A 20,510-nucleotide genomic window follows, 5' to 3' on the forward strand; every position below is an offset into this window, starting at 1 on the left:
TAAAAGTGATTTTCTGAGACACTACTTGGCATGAACTTTGACATCTTCAAATAAATATTATGCTGAAAGCACAATTACTGTACACTTGAGTTAGTGAAATGCCTTTAAGACTATACCAGAGCTCACAGGCTCGCCTGTATTCTACTATAACTCTGTGGCTGCACAAACAGAAAATCTGCAGACCAAGACATCCAAGGAAAAATAAATAAATAAACTAGTCTAAATGTATCTCAATACTTGCCAGGGCAACCTGCAATGATCTCTACATGATATGTAACTACCTGCAGTGTAACGCGACACTCAGTGGCAGACATGGCATTCAATCTGCAATCTAAAGCACCGGTTGGGAGCTATTAATATGTATTGACGGCCCTCTGAAAACACACAAACTCCCATAAAAAGATGCACTAAGATATGATTGAGAACACAGTTTATTTCCACTGACAAGTACACAAAAGCAACTTACTAAACAGAATAGTATTGTCTATAAACAAAATAAAGCCTCTTACTCAATCTAACCTTTATGTGATTAGATGGACACAGGGGGCAGCTCAATTGATGATAGCCCTGTTATGAAGTATTATGTAAACCATGAGATTCAAGGTTCAAATACCCGCGAGTCAAGCCAACAACAACAACAAAAACTTCTATGCGAGTACCCACTGCTCTAATACCGATATAATCAGTGAAAAGTAGAGCAATGTGAGAAGAACTGACAACAGAGCTGCTAGGATGCAAAGGGGGTGTTAAAAACCTGCTAGGAGAATTGTATTGTATTCTCAACTTCGGTTGCCTATGTCGTATACAATGGGAGAAGAGCGCCCCTGAGCAGAAGAAGTTCCGCATGACTAGCACGTAGCCTCTCCTAAAGTACAACAATCTTCAGCGGAATCAGTTACATCCTGAAGTTCGACACTGACTCTACTCTTTCCCTGCTCATAAGGAGGTGTGTAAATGAGCAGATGTTTGCGCATGACAAATAAATTAATATTTTACATTTAGGATGGCTACTTAGCAATGTATATGAAGCGATAAAGAAAAAAGCATATGCAGTCAACAAAGTTTTTACGAACATTACACGCTACTCAAAATTATGGCAATAAACCCTGACCCTGCCTTGGAAAAAGGAAGTTCCACCATGAGCATTGAACACTGGTATCGACTATTAACAATAAAAAAGAAATGGAAAAAATATAAAAATAAAAACTTAACCTTATTTCATTTACAAATCATGAAAACTGGTTAAGAACAAGCCTGTGTTACCTTTAGAATGAAATTTGACTTATTGCAAGTTAAATAGTTACATTTTCAGAGAAGCCGATGATCTTTCGTTTAGCATTACCTGCAGTTTGTTGCACTATAAACAGCAGAGCAATTAAAAATGCAGCCATTATAGCCTTAGAAAATCTGTAGTTTACCTGTGCTGCCACTAATGATCATTTTAAATTGTTGCTGTATCTTCATTTGCTCCGTTAAAACCAATTCTAAATATTGCTGTGTGTTTGCAATTACAACAATTAACTTTTCCACACCACAACAGTCTGTGGCATTAACCCATACAAATTTTGTTATCTCACAGCATCTTAAAAAACTAATGGCACTGGTTGTCTGCCTACATAATCTTAAGGATCAGATTTCTGCAGTGCAATGTTCAGAGATGATGTCATCACTTTTAGCAGGCATTTTCGACCAGTATATACTATAAACTTATAAAAATAGTCAACCTTTTCCCAAATATGACACTAGCCCTTCCTTTAGATGTGTCACGGGTTACAGAACTCACTGAAAATGCTTATTAGTTTCAATGCAAGCTTCGACTCCACTGGTTAAGTTAATAAGGAATATCCCAGCTCCCAACCACAGAAAACTTTTAGGATGCATTTAAATTTACAAAAGACACTTCACTCAGATTCATTTTCAGCCGTCTTCAAAGGACCTTGACCTAGCCACTTTGCCCGGAACCCTGTTCCTTTGCAATCAGAACAGTGTACTGAACCCTGTTAAAAACAAAACTATGAATTATAACAACAAAGATAAGGTCATACAGTGAAATTAACACACAAACTTCTGATGATAAATCAATGAGATTTAAATTTGCAATTTAATAGAATCATGATTCTTTCAAGTTTCTAGTAAGCAAAGCATAAGCACAAGAAGGAATGGAGCATAGAAATTGTGCACAAGACATATGAAAGAAAGATCATACAGCTGTTAGCATTTGAAGCATACCTGACCCATGCAAATTACACACGTTGTATTCCGTGACGGGACTTCACAAAGAATATTATCTCCAAGTATAAAAAACCCAGTCCCTCTACACCATTTACACTCTACATATCCATTTGCATCACATGAAGAACAGCACACTGGTCTTGGTTGCTGCAATCAAAGCAGTCTCAATCTCCATGAATATATAAATATATATATAACATCTCCAAAACCACACTACTTCCTGAACCTTTTTAACTAAAATATCAAAAAGACCAAACTGAAAGAAAACCTATCCAAATCTACCTCTTGAAATGTGAATTTAATCCAAAAGACAAACAACCTTTGATTAATATTTCAATGGTCACATTCAAGTTTCCTGTTATAAACCAATTACCCAAAAAAGCAGAATGAACATTGAATACACCAAATATAGAGGAGGCCACATAAACACACAGAATAATATTGTAATAATGATAATAAGTTTCACAATAACTTGTAACATATTTAGAGAAATCCCAATAACCCCAAATATATCCATATACAATGATCATTTGCTAATGTGTAAATAGCTTTAATATCTTCCTATATTGACTACTCTCACCCATCACTCATGGAGGCCTAGTTAGACCAACCTACTATTTATTTATATAAGTGACCCCTTGTGTTGGCTAGAGTGCCATAACATACCCTTTTCTTTAGAGGCATAACATAGTGCCCCACTTTGAAGAGCTTTCCAGTTGAAAGTGTTGCTGCATGAAATGCTCATCTTCCCATGTGGTTTCTTCTAGAGGCATCTTCTTCCACTATATGAGGAACTTGTCTATTCCTAAGATGACAAGTGCAGTGGTCAAGAACTGCTTCAGGTTCTACAATCAGCTTGCTCTCATCATCCAATTTTGGAAGTTCATTCTAAACTGGTTTGTTATGTCCAATGACCTAATTTGGGCCAAAGACATGGGGAACCTTGTGAATGCACAAAGAGAAAGGCAACTTCAACTTGAATGTTGAACTAGGTAACAAGATTTCCTCATATCTTCAACGTCATCTATGTTCGATCCTTACTGGTGTTGATCTCTGATATTTTGATACTTATTGGTGTTGATCTTTGATAAATTGATAATTTGATAATTTGATATTTTTCTTTGATTCCATACCTTGTCATAATTTTACCAAGTTGTTATAGTTGTTGGTCTTGTCGCATATACATATTCCTCAACTTTTGATTTAATGAATTTTGTTTCCATCTATTCCGCGGAAAGTACGGATGTTGATCATAGTTTTAAAAACCAGAACCGGTCAAACCGGGACTGGTCAGGTCTATATGAACAGGTCTTTAAAAAAATACATGAAAAAAATAATTTTTAATAAAAAAAACTATTTTTAAGATTTAAAACCATGATTCCAAACCAATAGAGATAAAATATGCAAGTTTTTCTCATATATATACCATGTAAAGGCGAATATATTAAAATGGCATCGAGTGCAATACATATCAGCGACAAAATACATAATCAATGAGGCTCTAAATGGCCTCTAGAATTCGAAAACAATGCTCTAAGCTATGGGGTCACTGACCTACTTCAAGTCTACATATCAGTGATCAACAACATGATCACTCATTATGATCAAACTCATCACCACTACTAGACAAGAGACATCAACATGAGCTACATAAATAATATGGCTCAGAGTTTAAGGGCTCCTAAAACTCCTCTACAACTTTAGTAGTAGTAGCAAAAATAGACATCAAAACTACAAATCACTGATCAACATGGTCACTCATGAAACTCATCATTGATTCAAGTTTCAACACTACTAGAAATACATAAACATCATCAACAAGAGATACATAAACATCATCTAGCTCAAAGTCTTCAGACTTGGATTGCTCAACCTTATAACATGATAGAAATTGAAAAGGTTTAACATGCCTAACCAATGATTTTGGTTTGAGTGAAGGGTTCATCTCCTCAACCTTATAATGTGGTAGAAAAAGATTAGCATGCATAACTAGTTGTTTTCCTTTGAGTGAAGGGTGCATTCTTGTTAAGGCCATGGTAAAGGAGTTCAACAATCAATACCACCAACATCAACAAAGTTCAAGAATCAATGTCACCAACATCAAGGTTCTTAAAGGGCTTCATGCTCTTGATCAAATGCCAATCTCATACCCTCACGCATGATAGAATCATATGGAAACATTACAAACCCCCAAACCATGAAATCCTGAAAACCATTAAGTCTGTTGAATTTTGAGTGAAATCTAAAATTCTAGTTTCTCCATATGAAATCCAATGAGGTCGAAACCACTCTCAAACATCCTGAGTCATTTCATGGTAATGTTAAAAATTTAAGTAAAAGCGACATTTAATTTTTCACTTTTACTTTAAGAATTTAACATTACCATTAATTTCCAACATTGCTAGGGTTGAGATGTGTCAGGAAAATGAGAGGGTAGGCATGCTTTTCTTGGAGGGACTACTTTTGGAGGAAAACAACCCCAAATTTCCCCCAAAACAACTTCAAAACTCATAAAAATGCATTTTGTTGGGTTTATAGCTGCCCCGACAATAAATCGGCCGATTTATGATGGAACCGGCTCGCTAGGACCCGTTTTTCTAATTTTTTGGTGAAGGGAGGGGTCAAACCGGGTTTTTTTGCTAGTTTGACTCGGTTGGCTAGTGAACCGGCCGGTTTGACCGGTTATCGATTCAAACCGGCAGGTTTTAAAAACACTGATGTTGATGTACACCTTGTATTTCCTTCAAACTTTCATGGTAACAACGATGTTGATACAATGCTACTTTTGATGACTCTTTGTTAGGATCCTACCCTAACCTCCCTACTTTAGGGTACTTAGGAGCTACTCAATTAATGTATGTTGCCATCTTCTTTGAATAAGGCTCATTAGATAGTTACAGAATAGTTAATTAATGTAAAAGGGTCCTCTTTATCAATAAGGCCCACTAGGTAATTGATGTTCATTCATGAGAGGATCACAAGTAATTAGAGTTTTTCCTATTGAAAGAGCTAGAAGGCTATGGAATGCTTTCTCATGTATTGTTTCCTTTGGAGCTCTTCTCAATAAAAGCTCACCCCACCTTAAGAGGCAAATGAACATTGATTTCCTTCCTCTGATAATCATTAATACAATGGCATATTTCACATATTTCATCTTATTTGTCTCTTGTATATGGCTTTCTGCATTTATAATCTTTGTATACCTAGTAGTTTATGTTTCAAGTCTAAGGGTAAAGCAACACTTCAAGTGGTATCAAAGTTCTTCCCTAAGCCAACATACATCTGGATTTTAATGAAGAAATTAAGATAGAGATGTGTTCTGACATCTTTAAATAACAAGGATATCTATCGTTCGACAAGTAGAATTGCACCCCAAATGGGGTGACACAGTGAGCTACACGGGGTGAGATGTAGCCGTCCCACTTGTTGATATAATGGGCGAATGTGGCAACACTTCCTCGCTCGATCACTCAATAGCACATCAAGTCATCCTTGAAGAGGTTGCTCCTTTACTCCATGATCATCCCACCGAGATTGCACATGAGATTCGAGAAACCATTCAATGTTGAACTCTCTCCCTGTACTCAGAGTCCAGGGATTTTTAACTCCTCTCGTCCTCACTGATCACCTGTCACGTGTGATTCAAATCCTATGATGCATGTTGGTCCTTTAGGAAGGCAAAACATTATAGCAGTAAACAAAACCACCTTCAAACACACAAATTACAGTGATCCTTGTTGGCTTGCAAACTCAGTCCGATGGATTTGGGTAATCACAATAGTTTTGGACCTCATTTGGTAGCTCGAACTTTAGGTATATATTTGTCTCAAGCTCTGGCCACTTGCTTTTACTTATTTAGGTTGCTCATTGTTCTTGTTTGTCTAGAAGTCTTTCTAGGATTCCACCCTCATTTCCCTTTGCAGTTGTTGGTTCTCCCCTTCCCTTTCGGCTAGTCCTCCTCTGTGGCTTTTGGTTTTCCTGGTTCCTTCCCCAAGTCTCATTTCAATCATACCTAGCATCCCTCACCTCTTTTAGTTCTGTTATATTTCCTAAAACCACCTTTCCTCAACATTGTCACCCCCCCACCCCCAGCTTCCTCACCACTCATCGAGCTACAATATACTCCGCCACCCTTCGTGCTACCACCAACCTCTTTCAGTTCCTTTCGTATTGTTGAAAATTGTAGCGTGGAAGGCCTTCTTTGGCTCATGCCTTAACCAAAAAGACCACGAGTTGTCCCTCTTTGACCATGGAGCGAGTTCATGGAGATGGTGAGCTTATTTCCAGTTTGTGGGAATAACTTGCGTAGTGTTCGAGGATCAATTACGTGGACCTTTATTTAGTTTGACTACAGGATCGAGTGGCAATTACAAGTCCAGTTAAGGACGAGTTGGGAATTCAATCTTTGATTGAAGGAAGGCCAAGTTATAACTCTAGTGATGATTGGAGAGAGAACCAATTCGACTCAATTAACTAGTCAATCAACAACTATAGTTCTAAATTTGCACTTGCCTAATTTAGCATGGATTGAATCTATAAGAAAAGGACGATGGCACAAAGCTTATTGATTGTTGAGCGCACAAGTTTGTGTGTGATCTCTTTGCTTGTGTTGTGTGTATCTTTGAGGAGCTAGTGCACACGTTTTTAGGAGTTTCCTTGTACTAAATAATAGGGCAAAATTGCGCTAGAAAATAGGAGGCCTAGTGCACAAGGAAATAGGGCCAAGCAGAGCGCAACAAAGGAGAAGGGTCAGGGGTTTGCGGAGCAGAGTCACGCTTGTATAGTAGGTGAACAAGTGCCTTGTAATCGATCTACTTGCTCAATCAATAAATACCACAACAAAGAAGCTAGGTTTTCCCTTTTGGGTTTCTTGGGTAAACAAGCGTGTCAATTTGTGTGATTGTGTTTTTATCTCTATGTTTACACTTTGTTACTTATCAGTTAAGAAACTTTGTATCTTGGTGAAAGTAAATTCGATTTCAGTATTGGTTGCTTATTTTCAATTATTCACTAAGTAGTTGTAGAGTTTTATGGAAATTTAACATGGTATAAGAGCAGAGTTTAGCATAAAGACCAACACCAAGTTGATCATTTAGTGAAGGGCACAGATCAGTCAGGAAGGATAGCGCTATAGTTTGAAGAGCATTTCTTTGGATAAGAAGTATGGTGTTCCAAGGATTGAGGGCAAATCACTGTTTAGACAGAGCCTCTAACTTCTGCTCATGGAATGAGCGGATATCAATAGTGTTGGAAGATGATGGGGTACTCGAGTTTATAAAGCAGGCTATAGTGCCACCTCAAGATCCCCAATAGTTGGCCCAGTATAACAAGAACAATACCGAGGTGATGAGGATCATTCTAGAAGGGGTCAAAGACCATAGTATCCCTCATCTCCATGGGAAGAAGACAACATATGAGATGTGTCAACCACCATTTTGTGGGTGATATCCCTAGGAGAAAAAAAATTCTCCAAGATGGTCCTCAGTCGGCAGCCAGCAGCCCCTTGCAGCCACCAGCGAGCTCATTGTCCCATTTCTCTGCCACCTATGCTAGCCATGTTGTCCCTCGCCCACCTGCCATGATCGTATGTTTGAGGGTGGGCCTCCCGAACCTAAAGGTGTGCCTTGTCATTTGGTAATTGAGTATTGTAGTTTGCTTATCATGGACACTTCTGGGCATGAATTAATGGGGGGATTCGGCGGAAAGAATGGGCTAGGTTTGTGCTCTTGTCCCCTAGACCCCTTTTGGATATTAACCTTGGATCCTAGTGCCGAGAGATCTCTTTCACTGACCATTTGTCTTTAGGAATGGTATTTCACAGGAAACCTTGATTTTGGTTGCGTGGTCCCGCTCCCTTATCCACATATATTACCCCCCTTCCTCTCATTATTACCCCATTCATCATTTCTCCCACCTGAGTCCACATTCCTCCACTGGGTCCACATAGGGTTAGCTCACCCCTTCCCCTTGCCCCCACCTTGGGTCAGGGCTGGAATGATGCCCCGGAGGTTGATGCAGCTAAAAAGAAAGATAAAAGCATATTTGGCCACATTCAACAGGAAAATGTACCACAAAATGCAAAATATGGTCAGGACAAACACATTTAGCACATGGGAAAAAGCCAATACATGAGCTCTACCCCATCATCATGGCCATCACCCCAGTTCCTCCGGGTCCCATGAGCCTCCATCATATAGGAACCCTTTATTGTCCCAGAGCCTGGTGGGCAATGAAGCGCCCTACCATAAAAGGGGTATTCACTGCTATATCTTATGCATCATGCTCTTACCCCTTGAGCCCTGAGCAATTAATCATAGAAAATCATAAAAAGGCAAATGGCATATAAAGAAGGGTGGAAAAATCAAGGTTGTGGCACCTCGTGCCACGATTTCTCCCTCCTATACATTATAAACTCAAGTGTGGGCTTCCCTTTTATTAGCTACCCTTGTACCCCAGCGTGTGGCCCAGGGTTGCCCCCTTTCATCCCCTACTTCATTCACCAATCTGTCGCATGCCACCACTTTTTGAAGAATGTACCTTGAACATATTATCCCCTTTAGAAGTAGAAACCACCTAATATGATACTTGGTTAACTCCATTTGGAGTTTAGAAGACATTGGCAAATCCCGAAGCCCATTTGGAAGGGCAAGCCATTATGAAATCCCCACCTGTGGCCCATGGTTTGTAAGCCCATTTATTCGATTTCTCTAATGACTTGTACTGGAAGGCTAGGGGATGTATTGGATCTTATGCAGGATTGCAGATGGTCTCCATCTTGGGTTTGGTCTCCCTATACGGGATACTAATCCTCTAGAGGGCTACATTGGCACATGTAGGGTGTGTGTTGAGAGCCATGGGCCTCCACAGCAGTAGACAGTGTACTCCACGGATCCCCGAGGATGTTCAGAGATGCTCGAGATTCACCTATTGGATGAGGAATATGCACCTAGTTCACCTTTGCCCAAGCCCAGGACTTGTAGGATGATGTGGCATCACCTACACCATCATCAAAGCCCTTGCAGATGATCTACAAGTATCTTCGCTCATTTGGAGACTCATGAGGTTATTATTGTGCCCCCACACCCACTGGGAGCACCACAAGTTTATTGTTTAGAGAACAAGGGGCCAACCCTTTGTCCATCACTTTTGAGGGTCCTATTCTTCATTATGGCACCTATGGACCTCATCAAGCCACTTGGGCCCTACGACATGTATTATTCATCATCTGACCTCTTAAGAGGCTTATTCTTTCATTTGTGATATAGTTTGGTGGGGTGGGCTTATTACCAAAAGTTAGATTATTAGCACATTATTTTATTTTTGGGGCTTATGTAGGCCAAGAAAACTAATTCGAACTCCTCATTAGTGTATAAATGCAAGTGAGATGAATTCATTTGCTCATCATCACTTTGGTTTGGATCTCTTATCTCTCTTGAGATTTTCGCACTTTTTCTAGAGGATGAATTGGAGCTTTATGGATGAGTTTTGATGTGTGGATATTGGTCTATCTTCTCTTGGAGCTTCTCTATTGTCAATTGTGAATGGTTGGATATACTCTGTTACATGTAAGTACATTCTTTTTAATGTTATTCTTGTTTACTTTTGTCATATACGTTGGACTAGGATTTTCGTTGTTCTAGGGCTAATTGTTGCATGCATTTACTGCTTAAAATTGTGGAATTTGTCTCTATTATAGCATCTCTCAATGTATGGGCCATGTAATATGAGCGAAATCTCCTAGGGGTAATTCTATCAAAGAATTTGACCTTGATAAGCCATTCCTTTTGCACATCGAAGTATAAAAGCTGCAAGGTTGCTTCTTCTTGACCTAGAAGGCAAGCGAAGTGATCTTGAGGCCTCCTTGACTAGAAACCAAGAAATCCTACTCATATTCATCATAGACTCCATTCTCCCAAAGATTAAGGCACTGATATACCAAGGGTGGTCACCGAAAATCATATTATTTCACCTCCTTCCAGGTCTAGCCAAGTTGGGGTACCTAGGGCATCAATTTCCCGACAAGCTAACCATCCAAAAAATTCAATCTCCTAGGGTCTCCTACGTTGGCCTTTCCTCTAGCTCTCCTCCAATTTTGAAGACATTCCGACAGTGGAGTTGGGAGAAAAGCCAAACCATAGCTCCGAGGTCAAAACTTTCCCTGCCATCCCCAAGGCTAGTACCTCATAGGGTCAAAACAACATCTTCAAGTGAAATTATTCCTTTGATCCTTTCCTCCATCTTGTCTAAGGTAAGAATACCATTGGTTGCCATATACTTTCCTCCTACCCTAGACCGGGTCCACTTGGCCCCGTGTGGTCCCACTCCTTTGAAAGATCATTCTTCAAGAACCATCTGGGATACCAAGTCTAGCAAGGATTTTAGGGATTGGGGAACTCCTCCACAAGTCTTATCCCATAAACCAAACCCTCAAATCTTCTCTTCTTTCCCTAGAATACATAGTACCTTGCTTAGAAAGCAAGCAAGCTCCATCCTTCAAACTTTTCTAGGAAAGGCTTCATCTGGGTCACTCGTATCCATTGATTTATCATTCATTAGTGACTCCATACATATCGGGTCTCCTCCCATCGGTGAAAGTCCGTAAATAGAAGGGAGCCTTAATGAAGTGACAGTGGGCGAAGTCTCCATTTGTTGCCCTTGGCCTAGCATTTTCCCTTTAGGGATCCCCCTTAGGTCCCCTGCTAGTGTGAGTGGTAACAATCCCATTCCTTTGAAAATACTATTCTTCAAGAACCATTCAAGATACCAATTTCAATAAGGATTTTAGGGATTCAGAAACTCTTCCCTAAGCCTAACCCTCAAATCCTCCCATCCTTCTCTTAGAAGAAATTGTACCTTGCTTAGAAAGCAAGCAAGTTCTATTCTTCAACCTCTTCTGGAGAGGGATTATTTAGGTCACTCTATATCCACTTGTTGATTTATCCTTCATTTGTGACTTCATATATACCAGGTCTCCTCCCATCGGTGAAAGTCCGTAAATAGTAGGGAGCCTTAGCTGACGTGACAGTGGGCTAAGTCTCCATTTGTTGCCCTTGGTCTAGCATTTGCCCCTTTAGGGATCCCCTGCTAGTTTGAGCGGTAACAAGATATTTAAAGCCATCTTAGATTTGTATCAAGGTTCCAGTGATGTCAAGAAGCTAGCGCTCAAGGAGAAGCTAAAGAGTATTCAAATGAGCAAAGGAGAGGCCATTGTCACATATCTCTCAAAGTTCACTTAGGTCCGAGATGAGATAGGTGATGTGGGTGCGAGAGTAATAGAAAAATACCTTGTGACACTCGCGCTTTTGGGACTCCATAAATCTTGGTATGGTTTCCAAGATGCAAGTGGCAGAGATTTTTCCCAGTTGGGAAAGGTTTTAGAGTGACTGCATTCAAGAAGAAATCCAGAGAGGGACGCGAGAGGTAGATCAATGAAGACAGAGGACAAGGACAACTTTGCCCTGGCAGGCAAAGGCAGCAAAGCCAAGAGCAAGAAGGGCAAAGGCAAGGCCGAGGCCAGTCAGAAGAGCGAGAAGAAGAATAAGGATCACTGCTTGATCTCGACCCTGTAGCATACAACTATTCCCCAGCTGAATATCCTTGACATGTCGTTGCAATCCCTGATCCCTGCTCCTTGATCTTTGTGCACTGGAAGCTCCTATTACTTGGAGGACTTGGGCTTATTTCCTTGCACACTAGGTCCCTATTTCATAGTGCACTAGATCCCTATTTTGTTGCACAAATCAACTCTGATTCTCTAGCGCAGATCAACTCCTATTCTTTTAGTACACAAACTCCTAGATCCTTGTGTACTTGTGATCTCCTATTTCTTAGGACACAAGCTCCCAATTCTGTGCACTCCATAATCAAAAAAGATCTCACAACCTTGTATGAATTATGTATCTTCATCCTCCTCTTTATAGACCTAATCCAAGCATGCAAGGAAGGCCCAGTTCAATTTTAGAAGTCGAATTCTGATAGCGAGTTAACTAAGAGTGATACTCTTTCTCTCTCCAATCAACACTTGGAGTCTTAACTCGTTCTTCCATCAATCAAGACTGCTGACTAACTCGCTCTAACTAAAATTGTAACTGGCACCCGTTCTATAGTCAAACTGATGAAGACTCCACTTAACTAAAGCTCCAAACCTACGCATGCCATCTTGATTATCATTCCAATAAACTGGAAATAAACTCATCCTAACTAAAGTCTAACTCATGATCTCCAACTCATGCTAGAGAAAGACAAATTGAGATCTTCACTAGCTAAGGCACAAGCCAGTGTTAGTTTTTGTAGCATCGGATAAATGTTCTAGTCTCGATTTGTGTTTAAGAGACTAAGGAACACAAGATCTTCAAAACCCAGGTAAGGTTTCGCAAGATAAGCTTGCGAAATACCTTAATTAAATTAATTAGCCATCATTTAAATTTTTCCTAAGTCTAACTTAGGAAAATTGGTTAATTAATAGCAATTAATTAAGGAAAGGTGAGAAAACTCTAGAAACTCACACAGATTGAGTTTGAGATGATCTTAGTCGTTGATAACGATTTAATCATGGCCATTGGTGATCCAACAAGAGATTATAAGAGCAGGTCGATGGGGATGGAGATGATACACTTTAGCATAGCAATGAAACATAGGGAGAGAGAATTCCTTGAAAGATCGAGCTATCCAGTTGCAAAAATCGAGCAAGGAAGAAGAGTTTGTGCCAGAAAGAAAGCAGGAGTGAGATTGAGGGAACAGCAGCAGAGTATTCCAGGAAAGGTTCCCAGCAGCAGAGCAAGGAGGCCGAAATATTTTTGCAGGAAGGCCAAGTAGCCAGTGCAAGTAGCCAGAAACCCAAGACGAGTTGCTAGAAGAGGGTTTACAGTGTTGTCGAAGGTCATTTTGAGCTCTAGAAGGCAAAGTGAATTTCTTCCAGTAGCAGAGGGAGGCAGGGCGGCTCACTTGGAGCCAGCTAGCAAGCCGTACGATTTTCCCAGGCCAGGCAGTGTGAATTCATAGTGGGGTTCGAGCAGGTCAAAGGGAGGCCAAGATAATTTGCAGAAGGGAGAAAAATTCTCCAAAACTATTTGGCCATATTATTTTGTTGGAGGGTAGCCAGATCGGCATCCAGATATTGTACTCAGAATTCTTATTGTTGCATAATAAAAATAAACCCTCATCTGTTGCACCGGTTTTCCCTTCGGGGTTTTCCTAGGGACTATTGTCCAAAAATATTGGTGTCATTTTTATTGTGTGAAGTTATTTTTCAGTTCCAATTTATTTTCCGCAACATAATTTTATTGTGAATAATTGCAGTGTGATTTATTCGTTGTTTGTCGTAGCAAATAAACTGCTAATTAATAAGTTAGAAGAATGAATTTCCAGTTGTTGCAATTTCAAGGAATTTTCACAGCCAAAATACCCTTACTCGCTACATTTTCAACAAAAAGTAGTGCATCGTACCAATGTCCATCTCAAATCCTGCAACTAGGTCTCTCTTACACATCTTTATGAGCTTTTCTAACCTTGTGAAAAAGAGTTCATCCACATGAAGTACTAGAATGAGTGGATCATCACTAACTAGTATACATTATAAGTTGGGATCTACCTCACTCTTGTTGAAGCCCATGCCTAGCAGATTCCCATCAATCCTCGGGTACCATGCCCTAGGTGCCTACTTGAGACCATGCAAGGCCTTCTTTAACTCGCATACATGAGAATCTCTCCCATGCACCTTGTTGACCACTACGTGTCAACGACCCAAAGCAGTACACCCCCTTTTTTCGCAAAAGGGATAGCGTCTAATCGACGTGTTTGTGTCGTTCAGCTATCATCATCAGCCTAATTATCATGTTATAATGTAAACCCATTCTGCATGTGTATAATGTAAATAATCTCAACAGATCTATGTCGTGTATGTAATTGCCTAGGTAAACCTACTTTTCTGGTGATGATCTACATTCTAGGAAGTTTTTTGTCTCACAGATCCATTCTTGAATGGTCCGCAGAGTTTTCCTTCAGCCTTACCCCAAAGCCAGAATAGATTTTGTCACTGGGATCTTAGGCGAGTCCTAGTGTTCTAGATTGAGTCTATATAAAAGTGATTTGGGAATAATCCTGAATATTTGGTTAAGTTATTTTATTACAAATTGCTTGGTCTGCTAGATTATATTTGTGTCGCAGAAATGGGTAATCTGTGAGGGTCTTTTACAAATCGGTTTTCCCCCTTGAGATGTAAAAAATATGAAAATCATGATGTAAAGTGTCTTGAAGGTTGGAAAAATAATTTATCCCCTCATAGGTTAATTAATTAAATTTTCTAACCAAAATTTAATTAAAATCCTAAGCCAGAAATTTAGTTATTTCTAGGTCCTAGATAAATTTAAATTCTCCAAAGGCAAAATTTGTCCGGAGACTAAGGTAAATTAATTATTTTGCTAAATTTTAAGCCTTTGGTCCCTAGAGTTAAGTCAAAGTCAAAATTTTGAAGAAATTAATTCAAATTTTTAATTTTTGAATTAATTAAAATGCATTTAATGGAAAATTTCGAATTTCCTCAAGTTTAAAATTTCGACGAATGAGATTAAAAAAAAATTGATCCTCATCAACAATTGAGATTGCTTTGACGAGGATCACTCCAACTGTCCATTGGAAGATTTAACTTTAAATAGGAAGTCATTTGTCAGTCAATTCAACCAATTTTCGAATCGTGTACTAAGCTCTCAAGCTCCCTTGTATACTTTTTTTAACTAATGCAAAAGTCTTTATGGTTTCAACGTGTTGTAGTGTTCCTCTTCATGAATTTATGGTAACATTGTTTTAATTTCTGCTTAATATTATGTAAAAATTGTCAATCAATATCTATCTTACAATAATCTGAATACAGGTATCTTATTCAGTTTGTTGGATCTAGGGTAACATTTTTAATTTTGATTGAAGTAGCAGGTATCTCTATTTCCTCATAATTTTATTGTTCTATTTCTCTACTTGATTTGATGGTTGATCTAGTGTTTGTAGAAGATCTTTCAAGTTCTCATTGAGCGTTTGGAGATAGTCTTCGGTTGGACCAGCGAACTCTCAACACATATTTTCTGAAGAGCCTACTTCATATAATGATAATCTTTTTCTGCAGGGTGTTTTTGGGCTAGTACCTCTCTAAAATTTCAAAATCTTTTAAATATTTTGTGGAAATTTTGATAGATCTGGCTATTAAGAGGCTTAGATTATCAGATCTAAGAGCGGAGTTGGACTCATACTCCTCAGATCTGATAGATCTGTAAATTATTTGTATAGCTTTGTTATTTACTTGTGTAGATCTGAAATTTTGTAACATAATTTTGAATTTTAACACTTGGGTTTTTGGGATTTTCTCTAATTTTGTACATATTGGGTATTGGGTTTTTCTCTTTTCACTTGTGCAGAAATATATCTGAGAAATCAGTCAAGAAAATCTTCAGATCTGAGCTAGATCTAGACCCCGAAGGGCAAGATCTAGATTCAAAGATTGTGTGCAAGAATAGATATGAGAAATTAGCCAAGAAAATCTTCAGATCTGAGCTAGATCTAGACCCTGGAGGGCAAAATCTAGACTCAGAAATTTGTTTACAGGGCCATCCATTAAAGATTTTGCAATAAATCTGAAGATCTGAAGCAAAATAATTTTTTCAAAACAAGGGTTTCATGTTTTGGGGCTCCTAAGCCCAGATCTGTCTTCTCCTAGCCCAACGTTAATTCTATTGGCCCTATGCTAACTCTCATTGGCCCTAGATTCCCCTTGCTCCATTTCTGATTTTGAATTTTAATTTGTTGAAGCTAATCATTGGTGCGTTTTTGCGGAAAATTTGGTAAAAAATTGTGTTTTAGGTATTGAAATTTTTTTGGCAACTTGGGCAAATGATCTTCAAGGCCTAGGACCTAAGGGTTTGATCTCTAAACCATCTTTTTCCTCATTGATTGCTATAGCAGTCATATACCTTTTAAATAATGGTGAAAAACGCATCTAAGTGGTTTGAAATTAACTAAAAAATTGTTAAATACATTAATAAGTCATTTATGTTTGATGTGTATCAAAAATTTGGCTTAGATCTACATTTTGGGTGACTGTTATCTCTGAATAATTCTGTTTTTGAAGTCTGAAATATAACAGTGGCAAAATTTCATGTGGATTAGCCTAAAATCAGTTCCTAAGTTGTCTAATACATTAAGGAATTAATTTCTTGAGTTGGGCATTCATCATTAGGCTCATTTCATATTTTAATTGCTCGCTGTAATAAGTATATCAAATCTGATAAAATTCTAGAAATCACATCATAACAGGCAGAAAAATTTTTATAATTCATGTGGGCAAGTTTGGAAACTTTTCGGAAAATTTTTGGCATAAAGATATCATTGATAGCTTACTGTTTTCATTGTCATATTGTCGCTGTCATAAAGTTTTTCTTACTGTTGTACTAAAAACTAATTTCTGAAAATTAAGTACTCTGTCATGGAATTGTGATAACATGCATATCTTTTGTTTCATAAACCGAGTACTTTTGAGCATCTGTTGACATTGACTGCAAAGAAGTTTTTGTTCTCTTTGAGCTATAATTGTATCAAAAATATTTGAAATAAGCTTGTGGTTTAATTGTAATATTTTCAGGGGTTTATTTTTAAGTCTTCATCCAATAAAGCGAGCATTTTATTTTGGTGATTAAGGGCTTTTGCGACACAAGTGTTTCTAATCCTTGGGTCTAACTTCTTCTCATCATCCGGTGCATTTGCATATAAGTTAGTTTTGCATAAATAAAATTTACTTTCAAGCATAAGTTTAGTCGATAGAAAAATAGGTATCCATCCATCTTTGCTTGAGAAGCCTGCTTTTAATAGTACTTAAAACAGTGACCTTGCAGTCGTCAGAGCCACAACTCTCTACAACGCCGGAGGCACCAAGTATGTTAGATTTTCAGGAGAGGTATCGTTAATCACACCTTAGTGTGCTTCACCTTATCTTTTTTCTACCAATTACTACGAAATCAGGCTCAATATAGAAAGGATCGAAGGGTTAAAACTTAAATAGGCATTTAACTAAAATTAACCAAGATTCTTGCATCTCATATTAGCTTTAGGATCTGCACTTCATATAAGATAGTCATTCATCCAAGCAGCAGTTGCAAATCAATTACTTGGTCCTAAATTTCCTAGCAAGATCGTTGACTCCATAAGGCACTGGTATCAATCGTCTAAAATCTAATCAAATCCTATAAGTCTAGCTAAATCTTAATCAAGTACTTGAACGCTTCACTGTGTCTCCCGAACTGGTTGGTTCCCAACTACTTCTTCTTCATTCCATTTTTCTAGAGGGTCTACCCCCCTTAGCCTATTGTAGGGAGACAGCTTAAACGGAGAGATTGGGGATCACGATGACAGCCCCCGATCTGAGCCGTTGTTGCGGTGCCTAGACATTTTGTGCGACAACACACCTCAAAACCTTGTGACTACTCGATATAGCCCTCCTCCTCAATCACTCTCTAAATGTTGTCTTCACATCCATCTGATGTATCCTCCCCCCATCTCTAAGGAAATAGACTTAACACCCAAATAGAAGTGTATCTAGCAACTATAGCGAATGTTTCCTCGTAATCCACTCTCTCCTTCTGGGAAAACTCTCTCACCACGAACCTAGACTTATACCTCTCGATGCTGCCATCTACAGCATGTTTGATCTTGAAGATCCATCTCAGAGTGACCATTGATTTTCCTAATGGCCTAGGCACAATATCCCATACATTGTTCTTCATAATGGAAGAATATTCTACCATCATGGCATCTCTCCAAACCTGCTAATCATTGCCTCCTCAAACCTACTAGGCTCAGACTCAATAATCTCACTCATAAGTGCCATGCAGTTGGAAATGGTGTGCTCTTTGACCATTCTCCTATGAGCCTCCACATGCTCCTTAGCATCCCTAAGAGTCTGCTCCAACCATCATGGCCTCCTTCTAACAGAACTAGAAGGTGCCCCCTACTCCTCCTCCTGATCTAAATATTAAGTACATATTGTTGGTGTTGTTGGTCTCTCCTCAACCTTCAGAGCCTCTCACTCCTGATCATCTACCACTAGTATGGTATCATGTGACTTCCTCAAGACTTTGGCTCCTCAAATATCACATCCCAACTCACCACAGTCTTCCCCTATGATAGAATGTACACCCTATATGCCTTGGAAGTCTCACTGTACCCTCTCTCGTACTGGCCTCACATCAGTATAGCACCAAAGCAAACCTGTTCTACGATCCATTTCTTGCTCAAAAAGACAAATATAAGCTTGTGTAACTTGAACAAATATTTACTTTTAAATCATGGATTGAATCAATGTGTCTTTATTTATATTGCAATTTCATTTGATTGAAATATATGGTTGATATTTGTTGGAAGAATCAATAAATAAGTTATCATCATACCACAACTTTGAGGAAGCATCAATATCTAATTTAAGTCATACTATCACTCATACCCAATGACAAACTTAGAACTAAAATCAAACATAAGGAAACCCCCCTTAGGCTAGGAAAACCACATATCCAAACCTAAGAGTGAGAGGCAAGGCCATCGGGGTGATAGTAGGTGGCTTGCCCATTAATATCCTTAGGTTCTTCCCCTGGTGAAGTTGGGGTTTCTCCTCTAGCGAGAATCCAAGTGATAACCGCTTGTACTTGCAGAATCAATTTCTCAACTGGAGAAAAAGGTTGATAAACAGGGTGTCGAACTTACCTGTAAGATTACCCAATAGAATGTTGATCTTAAAGAATGGCTAGGCTCACTATTTGCATCTAGAGAGGGCAAGGGGCTAAAACACCACATGGATACACCGATGGGGGAATATTCAGCAAACAAAGAGCCGCATCCTAACACACTCTTTCAAAACCATAGTCATCACACACCCTTTCATGCTCACATTTGTGGCACCATTTTCCAAAAGCACATGGACAAGTTTGAATGTTCTGATCCATCTGGTCAATTTCCCCAAACGGAACATTATTTATCTCTCCAAATCACTAATGCCCTAATGAAAGTGAAAAAGGGTGTGTCTTATATTTGGATTCAAAATGTTGGCAATGGTAGTCGTTACAAGTTACAACAAAAACTACCACCTAAGGTGGCAAAGCCCCAACCACCAAGGTGAAGTTGAACTTAGGAGGGCTACCCACTGTCACCACATTAACTCTCCCCCTCACTTTAGGCTAGTTCCTTTCTAGCACAAAGGAGAATTCTGTAAGGTGGTCTAAGTCCAAGGTTGAAAGAGGTTGATTGAAGTCTTCAAGACCTAAAATTAAAGTTTAATTTGTAATATGTCTCCAGTGTGTCCAATGAAGCATGTTTCAGGTTACAAATAAATTTCAAGTCTATGTTAAGACAGGTGCATGTGTTTGGACTTGTGTCAAATTTGAATTTAAATGATTTCTAGTGTATGTTACTTTCAAATTTAAGGAGGGCAATGAAGTTCGAGCAAATACAAGATATAAAATGTAGGTTTGAAATGCTCAAATGCACAGTGGGAAAAGTAAATATCTGTTGATTACGAGTGAAAAATGTTGAACTTCATAAAGGAAATTAAGAGAATAAGTGCAAAATGCAATATTTATGAATGAGTCTAAGTCATGATCTAGAAATGTAAAGTTAAGACTCAAACGTAACCTGGAAATGCAAATTTCTAAGTTATATTTAATTCCGGGAATGCATAAAATATAGAACAGAAATTTGAATCTATTTTCAGAATACAGAAAAAATAAGAATTTGAGCCTATGTAGATTTGAAAATGATATTTTTAATTTTTTAGACTCAAAACAATTCTGTAAATGCATTTTCTGCTACAAAATAATTGCTGACAATTGCAGTTAGTCTAAAACAAAAAATTAAAAGCAATTCCAGAATGTTGATTATAATTTGCCTATTCCAAATGTTAAAAATAAAAAATTTATGCCAAATGCTATGCTCAAAAAATTGAATTTATGAACTTAACAATGAAATTGCATAAAATAACAATTAGAAATTTCCAGCAAGCAAATAAAGTAATTTTAACCTGGTCTATGATCAAGATTCAGGGTCTTAGATCAGCATGCAGACTGGAAAAGTAAATTGCAGAATTTACGATGTACTAAAACAGAAATCCTATGTAATTTCCAGAAATAGAAAAAATAAAGAAAATGCTTAAAATGAAACATATTAATCTAACCTTATACGGTGGGGGGATGGGTGAGGGACGTAAACTAGTTCCTAGCTAATCCTTGAAGTAATGGGATCACTTTTTATCATGA

The 20,510-nt window shown here is 38.4% G+C and overlaps 1 protein-coding gene across 1 annotated transcript in view; it reads right to left on the reverse strand.

Moving 5' to 3' along the window:
* Nucleotides 1-1,433: 1,433 nt before the first annotated feature.
* The window catches only part of LOC149141794 (uncharacterized), a 41,560-nt gene continuing 22,483 nt past the window's right edge, over nt 1,434-20,510 (reverse strand). The window contains exons 2-3 of the mRNA XM_089448094.1: nt 2,230-2,379; nt 1,434-1,997 (exon numbers count right to left, since the gene is read on the reverse strand). Of these exons, the coding sequence (XP_089304220.1) occupies nt 1,902-1,997; nt 2,230-2,379 (246 nt within the window). The 3' untranslated portion in view covers nt 1,434-1,901. The remainder of the gene's footprint in view (nt 1,998-2,229; nt 2,380-20,510) is intronic.

This window comes from Pinus tabuliformis, chromosome X (assembly GCF_031772625.1).
Source record: "Pinus tabuliformis cultivar Carrire ecotype Pingquan chromosome X, CPIR1, whole genome shotgun sequence".
Lineage (NCBI taxonomy): Eukaryota > Viridiplantae > Streptophyta > Pinopsida > Pinales > Pinaceae > Pinus > Pinus tabuliformis.